This window comes from Lucilia cuprina, chromosome 3 (genome assembly GCF_022045245.1).
Source record: "Lucilia cuprina isolate Lc7/37 chromosome 3, ASM2204524v1, whole genome shotgun sequence".
NCBI classification, from domain to species: Eukaryota; Metazoa; Arthropoda; class Insecta; order Diptera; family Calliphoridae; genus Lucilia; species Lucilia cuprina.
In genome coordinates, this window is record NC_060951.1 from 66,924,751 (window position 1) to 66,945,923 (window position 21,173).

The following is a 21,173-nucleotide window of genomic DNA, read 5'->3' on the forward strand; positions in this document are numbered from 1 at the left end:
ATCAAGGTCCCCTTAAAAATATGAGTACAGCGATGAAAATTGACAAAAAATAAGTTTTATATAATTTTTTTACACAATTGAATCTATCCCTCATATATAAAGCCTCCATGATTACTTCATCGTTGTACTCGCAATAAAAAGATTTTTATTATAATTCTTTATGCCGAATTTTATATAACTGACCAACAAAACAAAATCTATGTACAAAATGTACAAAAGCAAATATTCTTCAAAAACAAAAAAACAAAATATTCAAAATACTTTAAAATAAGTTATGTTATTCACTATCAGTGAAATTAACAATTTTTCCAGAACTCAAAAAACTTAAAAATAATATATATAGATTTTGCAAAAAAAATATATTTCATAAGTTTTGTAAAATTTTACAATTTGGGTGTGGGTACATCGGTTGTCCAGTTGGTAGTGTGCCTGTCAGTTTGAATGTTTAATGAAATTTTACTATTTTTAAAATTCTCATTTTATTTATCTAATATTCGTCGAACATTAGTTTTAGTTCTTACGTTACTAAAAATCTAACTCACACCGGTGAAAGACTTTAGTATGACGCATGTTTTGTTTTGCAGCCCAATGTTCTAAAAAACGAATTTTGGAGTCTTGTAGGAAATGAGCGAAATAATGTGCAATTTTTATTGAAATAAACAATTTTTGACTGAAAAAACGTTAGTGCTTTTTTACCCATTTTCAGTTAGAAAATTACGCTTTTTTACCCCTTTTTAATTTTTTTGCGCGCGTTTTGCTTGACCAATGTTGGCAACACTGTATCTAAGGTTCGATAGCATGGACATGAACCTGGAGAATCATAGAAATTCAATAACTTGCCGTCAGATGTCAACGTAAGTATAGTCAGTGTAAAACAGGGTAGGTAAAATTGTATTTTTTCGTTGGTTATAGAACTCAAAATCAAACACAATTTAATTGGGGTTTTGTATGTATGCTCGCTCGCGACTAAATTGAACTCGATCGCCAGCAGTACTATGGTGTAAAGTTAAACCAATAAAAAGTGTAAAATAATAAAAATAGTACACATAACTGGATAATAAATAATTAATAATAATTATTTTCGTGTGGTAGGTAAAATAAATTATTAATAACTTGTTTAGTTTAAACAATTTTAAAAAATATAAAATAAAATATTAATATTAATATTAATATAACTAATAAACTAAAGAAGTCCCCATAAACTAAACGATATTACTTAAAGCTCAGTTACTGATTTAGAAACTAACTGAGCCTTTATGAAAAGTACCTGTTGTTACATTGGTCGCCCTTTCACACCTTAAATTTGTTACACCTACTGCTGAAGGTCAATTTTATTTTTCTTGATAATCATAAATTTTTATACCATCTAATCCTGACACGCGTTTCGTCCTTTGTGTTGTAAACAATATCATTAATCCCCTGTTTACTTTAAGTATAATAAACTAAAATAACAAGTTCAGAGAGACACACGTACTACATATTATTAACACTCTTAAAACACTTGTCTTAATGCCCACCAAAACTGCAATAAAATTACATTATCCATTTACATCCACATGTACAGTGCATACTAAAGTAAATTACTTGGGTAGTGTATCTAATACTTTAAGACCATAATCTACATATTAGAACACATAAGTACATATATTCTATACACATAATGTTTTATAATTTTGACAAAACAAACCGTAAGTTTGATACTCGTTTAATACTATCTAATTACATAAAAAATATACATACATACATATTTTCCAACTCTACCATTACTTTAGCAATAACAAACAAGTATAAATGATATCCTACCCCAGTCAGTATGTTAAAAAAGTTGATAAGTTTTAAAAAATAAAGCATTTAATTTATTTTTAACCGTATTGTGGAATATTTTTACGTATTATTGACAAAAGAAGAGTTTTTTTACAAGAGGGCTCATAGGGGAGTAAAAGTAAATATGGGCCTTTCCTTAAAAATTTTGGTACAGGAATTTACGTCTACTTCAAAGTTTTTTATGTAGATTTTAATCGTTTTATTAGGATTTATAAGTGAATTTTGACCTTCAAGACATTTTCTGAAGGGCAGTTTATATGGGGGCTAGGGGACTAGGGTTCCCACTACAGTGGTGTATGGTATAAACATAAAACAACAACAAGTAACATACAAAAACAAAAAACAAGAGTTTATATTCCGATGTGCCAATTCTAATGTACATTTCACCATGCCCCTCGAGTTTGAATTCTTGATGACAGATCCCATCTTGGTGCATTGCTATCCGGGGGTAGATAGGTACAACCAATACCTCTAGTCGGCCAGGACTATAAATTGGTGTTTACAGTCTACTGCCTGGCTTAGTCCTTGCATATATTAAAAAGAGGTCTAACCAGAGAACCACATAATCTGGTACTGCCCGCAGGACTATGTCCTGGCTGGTCAGTTGGTTGAGGTTCCTTCGGGACCCACGTAGTGGCTGTGGTTAAAACCCAAATTCGCGGGAAGAGTGAGTTGCGGTTAAAAGTCTTATGTAAAGTAAAGTCAATATTTCGGGATAAGTTCGGTGCTGTTTCCGAAACAACAGATACCCCACAGAGGACTGTTTGTGCAACGGGGCAGCAATGGTCAGAGAATAGATAGCTCAAGTACTTGAGCAAAGTGCTTGTGCATGGTCCGGCACAATCCATGTACAAAAATTGCAACCTGCGTGTAAGATAAACAAATGGGCAGTGGTGAGTTGTTTACTTTTTATTCACCCAGTGGTTGAAAAAGTACCACAGTGAGATAGGGCAACATGCCAGGTACTCACGTAAAGCGCTTCGACATTCGACAAAAGTCCCTTTTTATTTGTTTTTAATAAAAATACTTAATTTCATATTTCTAGGTTCAAAATTAAAATTATTAAAAATTATTTATAACCAATAGTTCTCACCTAATCCGGGTTCTGTATGCTCTATTTCATGTTATTAGGTACAGTGTAACGGAAAAATTTTGTAGAACGAAAAACTCCTCTGTTATGAGTTCTTACTTAATCCGGCCTCTACACAATTAATAACATGCTCATACCAAAATTCGTGTTTCTAGGTTCAATATTATAGAAAATTAAAAAAATATCTTTTGTAGAACGAAAAAGTTCCAAAAAGTATTGTTTTATATGTTCTTACCTTATACGGGCTCTACAATCTTATATATGGAATAATTTATTTCTATGTTTTCTATCAAAAATATAGTTTTTAGTAAAATGTAAAAATGATCACAAATTATATTTGATTTTATTTTATCTCTCTGGCGGCACAGATTAGAGAAAAAAATTACAATTTAAAACAAAAGGCAAAATCGACAAATAATTTATTTTTAGAATTTTCTGCGATAGTCGGACGGCCGGTATTTAAAAAAAACAATGAAAAAAAATGTCGTTCTATTTAATAAAAAATGTTTGAGACCAAAAGTATGGATGTAATAGGAAGTAATTTTGAGTCGATTGTAAAGACATTCTTTATGTTGGTGGTTGTTAAACCGTTACAAAAATCATTATAAACGTATAAAGCACTATGTACTATAATGGTCGTCTACAATATGGAAATTTCGAAAAAACAAATCATTCCCATTGTTATTATTATAATTATAAAAAATATTGCAAATGTTGTCCATAATTTAAATTACTCTGTAAACTTTTTGTTATATTTGTTACATCCAACAAACATTCAGTATTTATAACTTTTTAATTAACCAAAGACCAGAACATTTTACCACAACTTTTCACTTTTCCCAACTTATGTTCCATTAAACCACAAAACTATAAACTTTTCTCATTAATAGTGCAATATACATACGAATTTAAACATTTAACCAACATGTAGTAAAAAGGAAATCTAAATTGTATAGAAAATAGAAATAGAAAAGTCACTATCCCTATCTACAGCAGAATTTTCTAGAAGAAACAAAAAATTTAAAATTTTGTTTTCATTTCAATATATTTATAAGAACAAAAAATATTGTTTTGATATTGTGAAACAGGCAGTTATTGCTCTTTTCGATTATGTTTAAATTAAGAACTTTACTCCTACTTTATGTAGTATACACATCTTTTAAAGTATATTTTATATTGATCGTGAAAGTTTTTAATATACTTAAAAAGTACATACTACAACATACAACAAAAAATTCAAAGAAGGTAAAAATCTTTAATGTTTTAGTTAAGCTCCTACAGAAAGTTAGTAAATAAGATGTAACTGACAAAAAATTAATTTAACTGAAGAGCATTAGTTTACAGTAAAACTCCGCATCCTATATTTTAGATATTTTCCCTTACTTCATTTTTGCCGTGACATTTTTTATGATATTAGCAATGTTGAATTGGTTACGTCTGAATGCTCAGAATAAAAAAATATTTTTTTGGTGTATATCTTTATATAATTTGTATATATCTGAATTTCAGGATGTAAAAAATATATTTTTCTAGGTCCTTATACGTTTTAAAGATAATCTATCTGTGTTTGTACGTTAATCTGTTGTTTGAAAATAACTTTACGACCTTAACTGGTCTAAAATTATCAGTATAGCGATGCAATTTGATGTGAATAAAACCTCTCTTCTTTATATGATTTTAAGATTAACCCTTCTCCTTATACAAAAAATCACTTTTAGTCGAAAAATCTTTAAAAAATTAAGAAGGTATGATAAAATTCCGCAGACTTGGCTTGTTTTCGAAATTAATGGCTCGTTTAAATTCTGTAGACCTCGGTCCACAATTTACTCGTTAAGCACCATATTCTAGAAGTCTATCTAATGTCCATATTAAAATCCATACATGAAAATACAATTGTTACAAAATATTCATAAATAGAAAATGATTTCGCACTTAAGTATGTCTTATTTGGTTTTCTTCTATAGTTGAGACTGTTATATCAATAATATAACGAAATATGAAAATCATGTTGCCTACGTCCATTTTGCGAAAGGGTCTCGATATAATTTTTAAACTTTTATTCTTACCACAAATTAAATTCCGTTCTAATAAAAAAACAACACAAAATGCTATTTTGCAGCAAATTTTAAAATATTAGATTATATATTTTTTTGCTTCTTTGCTATTAACTGCAGTTGTACTGTACAACTCGAAAAAAAGCTTTTGAGTTAAAAACTAAATTTTAACTAGGACAAGGACAAAAATAACAGAGATGAAAAATACTTATTCACAAGTTAAAATGTCAAAGCATTGATTTTATTTTTTGAAATATAAAGTTCCTTTATACCCATGAACAAAGAAGTAAATGAAGTTTACGTCTTAGTGCTGTAAGAATGTTTAAAATTCTCGAATTAAAATAATCTTATTTCGGACATCTTTAAATTTATTTTAGTTTCGAAAAAATACAGATTTTATGTGGGAAATAGTCGTAATAAAATATGTACGCATTTCTATGTTTACCTTTATGATATGTTTGGGTTTTTTGTCGATTGTAATTTTTCTTGAAACATGAAATAAATGTATTTCCTTTTTTATTGTCTTGAAAGTTCGAGGAAATTGTTAGTTTTTTTGCTTTTATTTAAAAGATTGTAGTACAAGCTAAAATATGCAGTTGACATAAGTGTATGTGTGTTTAAAACCAATATTTACAATAATATCCTTGTCTCATTAAATTTATAATTTTCTTAGAACGGCAAATGTAACCGTACGTGTGTGTATTTTACCATATTTATTCATTCATTCGCTTGATCACGTGTGTTTTCTTCGTTCATTCATACGCATGAATATTTATAACAAGAGTTGCCAAGTATCTTGTATTTCGGGGGTTTTCCATCCTTGTTCATTTTCTAATTTTCACAAAAATTTCACTTATTCCGAAAAAATTAAAAATTCTTATACAAGATTATTTAAAAAACGCAAAAATACAGATTTTGTATGAAAACTTAGCTTTTAAACCTTTCGTAAACTACATATTTTTGAAAATATTATACTTTTCTTTTTTTATTGAGTCCAAATTTAGACAAATATTTTTGGTACTTCAAATCTAAATAATTTGTACATCAAAATTTAACAAAAATGTATGTATGTACCTATAAAAACTCTGTTTATGTGTTAAAAAGATAATTTTTAGAAATTAAACGGTTTTTCGGCTTTAAGCAAAAATCTAAAATGTACACATTATTTTTAAAATTTAGTTAGAAAAGAAATTGGCAACCCTAAATAATTACTCACGAGCAGATACAAACATACATATGTATGTATGTATGTATGTATGTATGTATGTATGTATGTATGTATGTATGTATGTATGTATGTATGTGTGTATGAATGTGTGCACCTAAATGACACTGAGTGTTTCTCCATTCGGTTTTTTCCAATTACCATTAATTTAGGTAAGACGTTGTAATTTTATAAACATATATACATATATGGTTTGTTTGTTTATATTCTCATAATAATTATGTTTTTGTTTATTTATAAATTTATACAAATATTTAATTGTGGGTTAATAAGCATTAATTTCATAAAATTAAAAAAAATATCTATGCGTTGTCGTAAAATATCCTTAAAATGTAGAAAATAAAAATAATTAAAATTTCCATAATAAGAAAAATATTAAGATGTGTTACTAAAGCGATTAGGGGAAAATTTTCTAGTAAATACATATGTATTGTTAAAGATGATGATGAAGATGATAATCTTCTGTTTTATATTTGAAGGGCTTATTGCAGTAACCCGGTAAGCCACCCACCATCACAATTTGATTTTATGAGCTTTTTGATTTGCTAGAAACCATATCTATTGCCCCTTAAAGGATTTTTAGCGTTATATGGTAATTTGGCGATATAAGAGTCATGTTTCTTTTTCTATTTAAACTATCTGTAAGAAATTTTATTTCATTAACTCGATATGCCACATATTTTTTTTTTTCACTTTATAAGAAAGTCCTTTATAATGATGAATATAAAAGCGGAATTAATAAAATTTTATGTTGTTGTGATAAAACAATATAAGACAAGTATTATAACACTATCAAAAAATTATATTTGTCAAAATCTCAAGAGATATCATTTTTTGAAATTAAAGTGGCTTATCATGTTACTGCACAAAAATAATTTCATTTATAATTATTTTGTTTTGTTTATAAATTAAATTTCATATTGCGAAAAAATCATATATAAAGTTCAAACTATATGCATAATATAAAATCATACTAAATTACTAAAGACATTTACAGAAACCTTTTTCAAGCAATGGAAATTTCGAAAATCCATGCAAGAAATCTGACCCAATATTGATTGAAATTAGTTCAGATGTTTAAAACGACAATCAAGAAGCAAAATATAAACTGTGCAAGTTTATCACAAATTTTAATCTGAATATTAAGTGTAAAGTCATTATATTTACAATATTTTTTGCCTATACCAAATCATATTACAGGACCTGTTTTTGCTGTAGAATAATTAAGCTGTATTTAGCCAAATTTTTTCTCAAATATAAAGTAACTAAAAATATACCGAAATATAAATTTCATATTGAAAATAAAATTTATATATTTTTTTGAAGCAAGAACATGATAATCCACTTTGAAAATGTACTAGAACTTGGTTTTTGAAAATAAAAAATATTCAATTATTGTTAGGCAGTAACTTGATAAGCCACAATTTTTTGCTAAAACAGTGGTTTCCACTTTATTTATGATGTCCATCTATTGGCATCCGAAAGCAATGGACCTTAGATGATTATTCAGCGCGTTTAAAGTACAATTTTAAAAATTCCTATTTTATGAGAATTTTTTTAAACTTTAATGTCGATTTACTCAAAATTTTATTTTTGTGGCATACCGAGTTACTGCAATAAGCCCTTCATTTATGAATATTTGTTTAATTATCCAAAGAAAATAAATTTTCTTTAATTTTAGATGAATATCTTATAAATGTACTGTATGCACATTGGACATGTATGTATGTATGTATGTATGTATGTATGTATGTATGTATGTATGTATGTATGTATGTATGTATGTATGTATGTATTTATTACAGCATTTTTCCAATCTTCACAAAGAATTAAGAACAGCATCTTAATTTTATTAGAATAATTAAAGCCAACCACTTGATGAAAATAGTTTGTTTGTTTGTTTTCAAACGTTCAACAATGAACAATTTAGTGATTCTTTAAAATTGTAGCTAAAAACTTAATATTGTTTTAATGATAAAATGATGATCAGCAGAAGTGCCCAAGTATTTAAGGCATGGAATACACTTTCCTTCTCATATCGCTACCATACGTAAATAAAATTTTCAAAAGAGCGGAAGTTTATGTTTCCTCCTTAACGTCCTTTTGTGACTATTTGAAAGTAAATGGAATTTACAAGATTTTTAAATTTTATTAGATGTAAAAAACTGAAACTAAAAAATCAAACGAAATAATTCGCCACATTTTTTGCGCTATTGGTTGCTAAATTAGGTTTTACCCTTGATCTAACGCGTATATTCCAATTTGGCAAGAAACTTCCACACATATTTTATATTGAAGGTCAACAGGTAATTTGTAGCTGAAGTAATACTTGTTAAAGTTGACCAAGTTCACCAGGTACCTAATGTAATATAAATTCCAATTAGAATTATTTAAATTATATCGAATTTTTGTCACTATTAATTTTTCACGTCATTAAATACATACATACACATACTTTTTACAAGACTATTTGTAATATATAACCGGAGACGACGGTCTTAAATATTCCAAGTCAAATTATTTCTACAGCATTAAATTTCCTCAGACAAGAATATAATTGTTTTCAATGTCGAAACTCTATCCTTTTGGCATACATACAAACATGTATAATATACTCACGTAAAAAACATAGTAGATTATTGCAATCCCAATGTCCGTATAGCAAGGATACATGCAGTGAAAACTTGTTTCCTGTCTGTAGTAGCACTTTTTTCTCTCCATTTGTTCCATTATAAATGTATTTTTCCATGGCATGACTTTGACTGACTTTTATTTTCAGATTTCATTAGTATTGTATTCACAAACTTCACACTTCACCCATTAAAAATTTAACATTCAACAATCGATAAAAACGACAACATCAGACAGGCAGACAAAACATATATACATATGTATACATACATATGTATGTACGTACTTATTTCAGTCTAATCTCATTCATTTTGAACAGGAAGAAATTGTGTTTTGCAAACCAATACATGATAATTTGAAGGAAATTAAATTGTAAACTCTGCTGTTTTTAAAGTGAAGATAAATATATATAATTTAAATTTATCATATTTCTTAATAAAAAATCTTCAGATTTGATTTTCGTGTAATGCAAAATTTAATGTCACCCTATATTCAAAAACTGCGAAATCAATTGGAAAAAGTGAGTTTTTGATGCCATAAGATGTATTAATGCATGATATTTGCAGTTTTAACAGCAATGTTTGTTTATACGTTATCTCAAAGTCAAATTTTTGTTGAGAATAATAAGTGCTAACTTCCATACCAATTTGAAAACATTTTGTTTAAAACTTTAAATTTTTTTAAAATTTATTTTGTATATTAACATGCTGAACACAAACATTAATTTACCAGTAATATATAGTTTTGAAAATATTATCATTTATATATGTATATGTACCTTTAATATATAGTCAGTTTTTGTCTTTAAGTAATGTTTTTTCAAAAAATGTTAAGTTATTTCACAAATCGTTTATAACACTATGATCTATAATATTCTGTGGTTTCTATTTAGAATTTTAACTATTAAAATCTTTAAATGTACAAACAATGGAGTATTATTGAAAAAATATTGGTACATTTTAGATTAACTATTTTCATAACTTAAAATATTTGCACATAGAATAAGGAAAAGAAAACATGAGTTTTCCTACATTAAAGGTGTGAATACATATTTTTGGACTTACAGGTTTGCACTTTTTTCTCTCCATTTTAAATAAATATATGCAAATTTCACATTTTAAGATCTCAATCGAATATTATATTTGGTCAATAGTCATTTTTGCACATTAAAAAAATGTTGAACAATTTGTTTTTTTAATCAGCTTTATGACCCTGCAAAATGATCTTAAAGATTTGAATTTTCATTAACAATCTAATATTATTATCAAATGAATCTAAAACTATCTGCTTCAAAATAATATTTAAAAGAAAAATTAAAGAAGCATTTTAACAAAAACTAGTAAAAATTGGTTAAAGAATTAGAAATTAAATTTAAATTTAATTTATTTTTAGATTTATTACCTTAAAAACGATTTGGATGAAAATTTATTTATTAAGGTAAGTAGTACTATTGGATAGTAGGAAAATCAGGTTAAGTATTGCCGAAGTAAGAGGAGATCATAGTTGCACATTTTGGAATGTAACTTTCTAGTTTTTCAATCTTTCCAAAAAATATTTTTAATTATTTTTTAAACAAAAAATTAACAATAATACAATGGTGCCAAATGCTGATAAATATTATACTTGAGTAAAAAAACTATAGATAGATATAAGAAAATTATATAAGCTTTCTTTTGCACACTTTGATAAATAAAAAAAAAACTTTTTTTGCAAACATGGTAAAACTAGTAAGTCCTTTCATCAATTTTTTTGCAAGGAACAATAGGTAAAAGCTGCACTCATTAAGAAAATGACCCCTTTATCTCCAGCAGTTATTGACCTTTGTTCTTGAAAGTAAGTGCTTTTCCTACTATTTTATAAGTCAGTATTGCGGTATTGCTAAGGATTGCAGCCAACTCATTTATACCGATTTTTGTATTGTTCAGACCTTATTTGACGCATGCAAACCCTCCTCCAAAAATGACACTATTTCCATAATTCACTTAATTTTATTAATATCATAATGAAATTCAGCATAAATAAATTTTATATAAACTTAAAACGTTCCACAAATTCGTATGCTGATCGGCTCATATTTAACCCTATCTCTATATCATCTTTCAGAAAACCATTTTTTGAACCATCTATGTATTAAGAAAAAGATCAATAACGTCGCCGATTGCTAACGGATTTTTAAATACACATGAGTATACATGGATTTATAATCAATTAATAAATAGAACTGTTCCTATACTTATTATCGAAAAGCATCTCCAAACCTAAACAATGTTATTTGTGATCCCAGATTTATACGACAATTATGTTTGTTTTTTAATTAGAATTTATTGTAAACTTAAACTTAAATTTTATCACAACAGCTTTAATATCCTTAGGAACTAAATGCTTAAATATTAAAAATAAGTAAACTTAATTAACTAAAGTATGGCTTAAAATCTTAAAAATAAAAAACAGGTTCTCCTAGTTATGTCATCAATTTAGACTTTTCAATAATTCGATTCATTCAGCTCTGCTTGAAAATACATTAAAATATAAAGGAATCCATATTCGTGTCGTAGTGGGATTCAAATTTTTTTATGTCACGAAAAAGTTGTTCGATAAGAATCGCTTGTTTCTTTTGTGACAACTTAGAGAGCAGGTTTAGTGGTGCCAAAGTGTATTTTGGCTGGATAGTAGTTTTTGAGTTGGTGTTTGGAATATTGTTGCACATTACGACTGTTGACAACCGTTGGGGAGAAATATTTTTGAGAAATAATTGATTTTTGCATTCGGCATGTAGACTGTCATCGGGCAGAGGTAGTTGTAAAAGTTTCTTTTTGTACTGATTTTGATTGATATTACGATTAATTGGTTTTAAATTAGTGTATGATGGAAATCCTTTTGGAGTAATGTGACCGCTGACAGCGGAAGTCATGTCGTGAACACGTTTCTTCATGCGTTTCAAATGCTTCTGTTTATCTGTTTCTGCTCTGTCTCGAGGGCATTCAAATGATTTTTTCCATAACAAATAAGTTGGGTCATTATCAACTTTTTTCGAAGAAGGCAACAAAGACGACAAATCATCAAATGATGAGCACCTTGGCATGGCTTTCAAAACAATTCGTTTTCTATTCGATTTCTGGCTTTTAGTTGACTGCGTTGGTGTGGGCATTTTTTCACGTTTCAAACTCATGCGTTGACATGTACGTTTCATTAGGCCAGGAATATTATTATTGACATCTTGAACGGATGTAGGAACACATTGTGCTGCATGTACGTTTCCCATTTTCTTTAGTTTAAATAGTAAGACTCCTTGTGTTGGCTATTGAGAATACAAATGAATACTGCATACACTTCATAAATTTCTCATTCTATTTATACATTTAACGCATTAGATCTCAATTCAGGTACATTAACGTAAGCCATCAGCATCACTTATTGTATTGTACAAATGTCTGTTCAACATATGTATTATAATTTGCCAACCTTTTCCATACCGCTCAGTCAGGTAATTTATGTAAATTAAAACATTTCGTCTATTTATCAATATCACCAATCACAACATTCTTTATCTAATTGGATTCTCAAAATGAGCACTTTCATTACCTAGACAAACGATATCATCGTCTTTTCAATCGTCACATTAATCTTAATCCAATCAGTGTTTGTCATCTTGAGGTGACTTGACGTAATTAATCCTTTCAACGTTTGTCAATACTTTCGGAGAATGCTGTAGGGATTTTTAGTTGGTTTCCCTTGTAACGTACCATATGTAGCAGCAAAAGCGCCAGTGTATGTTGTCGCTCCTTGGTAAATACGTTGTATTAACGTAAATTACGCAAAACTTCCCTACACCTTTTTTCTGTTGTTTCCACTTATAAATACTAAATAATGCTAAATATTTTAAAACAGATTTGTATGTTTGACTTTGTTTGCTTAAGATTACACATCTTTAAGTCAAAATTAAAAACACTTTTATGAGTTTCCTAAGATTTATACCCTTATTAAGGAATGTTGTATAAACAATTTCTCTATCTCGTTCTACTTAATTTACACTTTAAAAAAAAATTGGATTTTTCATTATTGTAATGATATGATTTCTTACTTTTAAAAGGTGGAAAAATTGAGTCAAAACATCACCCCAGGAATGCATTTGATTAAATTGACCCAGATAATACAATCTTATTAAAAAATTATACAATTTAATTGTATTAACTTTAAATATGTATGTATGTAGATCTAAAATTTATTTCAAAATAAAAAAAATATGTTAAGTTATGTTATTAAAATATTTTTCACATGAATTCATTCTGACGTAAAAAAATCTTAAATAGAACTTTTAAAATAATATTTTAATTTTCAAAATTAATTATCAACTAAATGTATATAATTCTAATTTTGGAACAAAAATTTTAATTAAAAACAATTCGGTCATGTTAAAAATTAGGATTATTTTAATAATTAACGAAAAAAAGTAGTTTTTACCCTAATTCTGAAATGTTTTAAACATATGTTTTATAGTAGAGAAGTTATATAAGAGCAGGGTGAAATATGAGCCTATCCTAAGTTTCATAAAGAGATTTACGTTAACACACAAAATGTTAATAAGTTTATTATTGATTTTCAAAGTTAATCATTATGAAAATCAGTATTCCTGATTTTAGTAGGGATACTAGAACTTTTAACATAATTATGGGCTCAAAAGTAATATTTAAGGGATTCCGTTGTATTAGGGCTAGGTGAAATAATGAATCGATTTTAACCATTTTAAAATCAAATTCCATCAAATTATCTTGTAGTTTGATTACAAGGACATAATTAAATTCACTAAGAAAATTATTCAAAGCCAATTGCTTTATTGAGTTACAAACCTTAGAACGAACCCTTCACACTAGGGTATAAAAATATAAATAAATAAAACCTGCATTTAAATCCTATTTTGCTTGATTAATTAAAATATGTATGAAAATCAATACAATATGTTAATTTTCGTATGTGAAACATTGGGTTTATAAATAAATGTATAGTTCAGATCAAAAAAAGTAAGAGAAAGTGACACAGGAAAAAGCTTTTCTTTAAATCACTTATACAAGGTAATAAACGGTGAGTTAATAAAAACGATAACAGCGTTAAACTTTACACATAAAATCATTTAAAGCATTTTCGGGCAAAGGAGATTTCTTAAAAAAAAAATTGTTTAATACACTATGCCATTCACGCGACCATCTCTAATACGACGCACAATTTATGGCTCAATTAACATTTTCGAAATAAAAACACATATTAGTGTATTTGTTAAATTATTGTATATATACTAAGTACATACATATGTATATTTATAATTGATATTATGGATTTTATACTTATTTACAAACTGAAAACTAAACACAAAAATAAATTCGATATTAAGTATAATGTATTTAAATATTATGTGTGCCCAAAAAGTACAGATTTTTTTGGATGGTATAAAGTTTTAGGTTAATCGAATAGGGGAAACATTTTGTCTTTTGACCAAATCTTCCAGAAAAAAATGTGGCGTCATGAAATAAATCCCCAAAACAAAAAATAAAATTTTGGGACTTATTGCAATATTAAATAACTCCCCGATTTAAAAATTAAAAAAGTGCCAACGAAATGAAATAACTCCCTAAATTAAAAGGAATGAACAGTACCTAATTTTAAAATAAAATAGGTGCATATTTTACCCGTATTTTTTGTAGAATATTTATGAATACAACGGGTTGCAATGCTTGTTAAAAAATCGACATCTGGAGATAGAACTATGGAACAATTATGTTTTAGTGACATTTAAAAAAAGTAAGTCGCGCGTACGTTTGAGTGAGTCTCTAAAGTATAATACATTTCAGTTTAATCGATGAATAAAGATTTCTTAAATAGACGGTCCATGTTTCATTTCAGACAGTGCTTCAAGATAGTTTTTAAAGGTAATCTATGTTAAATTGCAATTAACGTTCCAGGTAAAATGGCCCCAAAATTGGGTAAAAATTTATTATCAATTCTTTTTCAGTTTTTTAATACATATTTTGATCAATAAACTGAACGATATTATAAAGATATCATTTAGATGATGATATCGAGAACGATAGTATTTATGTACTAAATGGTACCTTTCCTTATGATATCGTTTTTCCATAAAATTATGATATTGATTTCGCTAGTTTTTTCAAACGTTTGTAGTCCTTAATTTTTCTCGTTTTCAGTAATAAAATACGATATCATAATAGCCTTTAAAAGACAATACCGTTTCCTCTATCATATCGTTCTTTGGTTTATTGGGGTGCCAATTAATAAATTTTTTATTTTTCTAACACAGAAATAATTAATACATAACTGAAATGAATCTTGTTATAAATTGTATGAATCGAACATGACTTTTTTTCCGAAACCATTTTCATGCAAAATATTAAAATTTCATAAAAAGTATGAACGATATTCCACTATTCACTATTCTGTTTACATATTAACATAATATTAATCCAATATAAGCGAATTTTGTATAATAAAAATAAAAAGTAAAATGTTGAAAAACAAAATCTAAAACAGGAAATCACCAGCAAACATAGTTAACATCTATTCTTCCAAAGAACCAGAAAATTACGCGGAAATTTCATCGACTTTAAACTAAAAGTCATAAAGAAATAAAAAATTGTCTAAAAAATTTAAAACAATTTTATTTTGTTTATTAAATAAAAAACTTATTCTTAATATTAAGCCTTCTTGAAGATCATCATGGAAAATTATGTTCAGAAGGTCTAACTACGCAAAAATGCAATGAGAGTTGAAGGTCTTGCCTGCTAATGCCACAACCACTGAGTTGTTCTTATTTCTGTTAGGGTAAATTCATTATGCCGTATATCCTCGCATTATTTTTATTAAATAAACTAAAATTTAATTCTAAAAAGAATAAAATTAACATATTACAAATATCTCTTTGTCCCTGTGCTTGAAACTTATCTAAACTGTGGCAGCATTTGTACCCAAGTATGGATATTAAATTCAAATGATAAAACTGAATTTAAATAAAATTTGCCGAAACACTCCCAAACATAAATGAGCATACACACATACATATGTAAGTATTTATACATACATATATCGTTTGATGTATGAAGAACTACTACGATTTTTATGAACAATTTCCTAAAGAAGCGATACTATGAGAAAAATTAAAAAGGGATATTTTCAGTTACTTACTGACTAGATAGAATATTTAGATGATTTTATGATAAGTAAAGCAACCAAAAATTTGCAATATAATATTTTTATAACTTTATTTATAATTTTAAAATTGGGAGAAATTGTTTTTATACATCAAGGGAGGCCAATCCAATGTATACGATAGTATAAATATTTTATTTAGAGATTTTTGGATTTTATATAACGATATGAATTGAGTATGTATTCATACGGATATGTGTATGTATGTTTGTTATTTGACATAATCACACAGTACGTGCTGTCATTTGTTTATAATTTAAATAAATTCACAAATTGTTTCCTATTTGTAGGCTTATAAACATGTCTTCCAAAGAATATATGAATGTTAGAGTGTCTCCTAGGACGAAAATTGTTAAGTGTAATTCGTATTCGTTCGAGAAATCCCAGAAAACATTGTTTAATAAAACAATAATTTTCAATAGTTTTAATATTTTTTTATAATTATGGAAAAAATTCAATCTGTCGAAATTTTATTGGGAAATGTCTAGGACGATATTTTGTTATTCCGGGTTTAAACATTGATATGTATAATTTTAGAGGTTGCCCAGGAGCAAATGTTCAAAAATATTTTTTTTTTGTAAACGCTCTACAATTTGTATGTAGTGGGAATCCATGAATGAATGTATTGGAGGCGTGGGAGTATAATTTTCATATTCATTTTATAAATGCGTGATTTCATTAAAATAAACACAGAAAAAACTATCAATTGAAAACTGATGGTTGTTTGTTTTATTTTATTTTACTTTACTTTATTTTTCTTTAATCTTGTGAATCGTACATATTTGTGTTGGTAAACAAATGTCATAAAAAATTTACATTCTCGTATAATTGACAGTAAACATATGTACATGGTAGTAGTTCAATAATTATAACTTTTTATTTTGATTATGGTCATATTTTTATCGCACACAAACAAATGTATGTGTGTACGTATGTATGTATGAAACTTTTTTTTTAAATTTTACACAGATTAATTTAAGGTATTGAACTGAAATTGATATATCATAAACTTCATTAAATTTCACCGAAACCATCATATTACCCCTTAAAAAAATCATTTGTAAAAACTTGACAAAAACTGCAGCCTGCACAACAACAGACAAACTACACAAGTACAAAAATAAAACCATTATCCATTATCCATTACTATTTAAAATTTTATATTTCAGTTTTTTATTTGCGATGTATGTTGAAAATTTAAAATACTTAAATTTATTAACTCCCGGTTATAACGGTCACTGCTGTAGAGCAGTGACACTGCACAATTTAAAGTTTCATAAAACATAATTGTTTTTATTATACAAATAAAAAAATATGTTACCTTCAAACGGGGAAATAAAGCAGTTCAAAAAAGCTTTTTACATTAAAAAAATATATTATTGGAGAAATTTATTACGCTGACAAATGCATCTTAGTAAAAAATTTTATATGTATATTTTATATGTATGTATATGTATCAATATTTTACATAAATATGTTGTTGCCGATACATTAGGTAAGCAAATTTAACTTTACGAATTATAAAGTAAAAGAAACTTTAAGTAAGAGTGTTATATTCGGCTGTGCCGACTGTTATATACACACGTCAAATCATTCGTCATTGCCGAAAAGGAATACTTTCTTATAAATAATCTTTGATATTAAAGAATCGATGATTTTGTTACAGCATTTCCTGAAGGGGGCCTTATTTGGGGGATAGGGTCAATTATATTATATCAACAGCTTCAAATTTAAAGAAAGCGAAATTTATCATTCAAATGCAAGACATTTGATTATCAAAGATCGTTATCAACTGCAAAAGCTCGACAAATTTAAGGGTAAATGAGAAATAAAGATACCAAAACTTAAAAATTAGATGCAATGACAATATAGTGCTTTAATATAATATGTAGTTAATCTGTCCATTGACATTAGGTAGAATAGTTCTAGCTTCATCAATCGATCAAAATTATCATGGTATCCGATCATATAAAGTACAAGTTTTACAAACAAAATCAGTTATGTGTAATAAAATATTAAAATTTAGAAATATATTGCGGTACCGTAAAATGGAATAACTCCCAACGAGAAAAATGAAATAAAATCCAATTTCATAAAAATTAACTTTTAAAATGGAAAAACTTTCAAAGTTTAAGTCTCAGAAAATGCAAAATAACTCCCAATGAAACAAATCCAAAAATATATATGAAATAATTCCCAAGTTAATCAATATATTTGTGTAAAAAACTTTCAATGAATTAATTTCTAACAGAAGTGAAATAACTCCCAAATCCATAGGAAAGTGTGTTGGGCAGCAGGCCTTCGGCCGGGCTCAAAAATATTAGTATTTCACACACAGGCTTCGCTAAATTAAGCCTTTTCTATATAAATGGACTATTTGTATTTAATTATATGTAAGAGTGCCACAGTGTACACGGAATGATACATTAAAAAGTATCACAATGTTCTTAATAATAATGACATAAAATATATGATGTGCAAAGAAAGGTTAAATTTAGCGAAGCCGGTGTTGGAAATACCCCAAAGTTTAAAAACCTTGCGTCCGATGGAAGGCTGGCTGTCCACGACACTTGTTTAAAGAAATCCAAAATACATTATCCGTCAAACTTGTAAAAATGAAATAAATCCCAACAAGAATGAAAAAACTCCAAACAATAATGAAAAATAACTTCTAATTTTAACAAAATGTGCAAAAATTAAATTACTCTATGTACATATGAAATAACTGCAAATTTTTTAACCAAAGGAAATATTTCCCAACAAAAAAATTTATTGGGAGTTGTTTCATAAAAAATTGAAATAAGTTCCAATAAATTCGTAGTAATTTCATATGAAATAAGTCCCTATTTGTATGGAAAATGATATGGGTGTTATTTCATTTTACCCGTTGGGAGTTATTTCATTCGAGAAATTACAAAATAAAACAGTTTGTTTTGCACTCCTGAAAACCTAACAAAAACACAAAACTATTTTTTTCGGAGCAACGACGTATATAACTATATAGTATATTAAAATATTTTCTTGTCTTTTTAGAACAAATCATATAATAATTGCCTTGCATACACCACAATTTAAATCAACAGGTAATCCGTAAAATGAACACATATATTTATAAATATTGTTAAATTTTATTTATTTCTATTTATCTAAACGAACTTTTGAATTATATTCTAATATAATTATTATATTATTGTTGTTTATATTAATGTTGTTTATATTTAATCATTAATAATTAGAAGAAAAAAAAACAAGTTAGAGTGGCATATTCGGCTGTGTCGATTATAAAATACTCTCCACCAGCTACATTGAATAGAAAACCCCCAAGATTAAATAGCTTAAATATGTTACAAATGCAAAATTACAAACACCATATGATTTTTTACTTTAATAGCGCCCTAAAATATGGTTCAGCTTTATAATAATTTGTATGGGAGTTCGGAACAGTTACGGATGATCGTTAAACAAATTTACGGTATATTGGACCGATGGGAAATGTATGTATGTATGTATGTCGAACTAGTTTGTCGTACTGCAGGGTTAATGGGATGTACAATAGAAATAAACCATTTTCACACCTAAGAAAATCAGATATGTTTCATAACACAATTACACAAATATACAAAAATTTCCTATCAAATACGCGTAAATAAATTAGAAAAAAGTAAAAACTTTTAGAATAAAAAAATACATACATTTGTATTCTTGTAGAAAATAAATAAAAAATTACACACAATTGAAGTTGACAAATGAAAAAGTAAAAGAAAGAATAATATAGACATAAAATTAGTAACATACTGTGATAAAAATCAAATAAAACCATTTCCATGTACATAACGAATTCAGAGCACACTTCATCATAAACAATTGAAATTTTACACAACAAAAATAAACCTGATTTGTTACGAATATTGTTTATTAAATTTAATACTTATGTGTAATAAGTTAATATTTTATTACGTGACTAGACTTAAGTGTGTAAAATGTGGGCCACAAAAACGTCGTCTTCAAATATTTTAAATTGTTCGAAATCGAATGTCAGAAGGAAAACGTTCCCACTTTAGCGAGCACGACAAAGAACTCATGAGTAAGAGAAAAATAGAAAAAAACTGTAAAAAGAACTAGATTAGAAGGAAATACGTATTTTGGAAAAAAGAAATGCAAAACAAATGTGTAAAAGAGATAAAAACAAACATTTATTTATGTTAAAAAATGTAAATGTTGACAAAGTGTATTCATATTTTTCATTTTTGTTCCACTATTATTATTTCTAGCACAAAAAATGGTGTTTGTAATATTTTTCTTTACTTTTCACTTTCATATCACACAAAAACACAATCATATAAACTCAAACATACAAATATTAACAACCAGAAAAAGAGAGTCCTTGAAAAGGTATGTGGACGTATGTACGTGTATAAATTTTCAGAAATTAAATACACATACAAACTTAAATACCGATACGAACTCAACAATACATATTGTTTAGGAATATTTTTATGCAACATTCAAAAAAAGTGGTACCCTGTAGTATTTTAATAACGAAATCCTTTTTCTGGGATCATTTTGGTGCAAAAACCGTTTACGATTCCTAAAACGTTCGATTGCGTTCGATTAAACATATTTAAATAAATTACGGATACAGCTGATTTAAAGTTTTCAAAAATCGTTCAAAAGGTATTGCCCTAATGAATTTGAATAGTTGTATGTATTTTATTGTACAATGTAAGTATGTGCATATGTATTTTATTTTTTATGTATTATATTTTTATACCCTTTCGTGAGAAGGGTATATATAAGTTTTTCATTCCGTTTATAATAACAATATAATTTTCCGACCTGTCCGTCTGTGTGTTTTCAGAACACCCCAGAAATCTGCGAGATTCGAAATACGAGGCAACCTTTGAAAATTTCATTAAAAGTTGAGATTTTTGGTACTTTTTCGTTGTATAAAAGATGTTTTTGAAGTTTCTATTATATTAATCCCAGAAACATGAAATTAAGTATGTAGAGCCCGGATAAGGCGAGAACACAAAAAGGCGACTTTGTGGTACTTTTTCGTTGTACAAAATGTACTTTTTGAATTTTATATAATATTGAACAAAGAAACATGAGAACCCATAAAAGGGGGCTTTTT

The 21,173-nt window shown here is 27.4% G+C and overlaps 2 protein-coding genes across 4 annotated transcripts in view; both read right to left on the reverse strand.

Moving 5' to 3' along the window:
* Positions 1-21,173, reverse strand: part of LOC111678933 — a 70,985-nt gene that overhangs the window by 33,891 nt on the left and 15,921 nt on the right. The gene's annotated exons all lie outside the window — the stretch shown is intronic.
* On the reverse strand, positions 11,346-12,086 carry LOC111678932. Its single transcript, XM_023440390.2, has one exon. The coding sequence runs from the start codon at positions 12,084-12,086 to the stop codon at positions 11,346-11,348; it is 741 nt and encodes a 246-aa protein (XP_023296158.2).

Excerpts from the sequence above, each read along its gene's own strand:
- LOC111678932 (XM_023440390.2), bottom strand. The coding sequence starts at position 12,086 with ATGGGAAACGTACATGCAGCACAATGTGTTCCTACATCCGTTCAAGAT.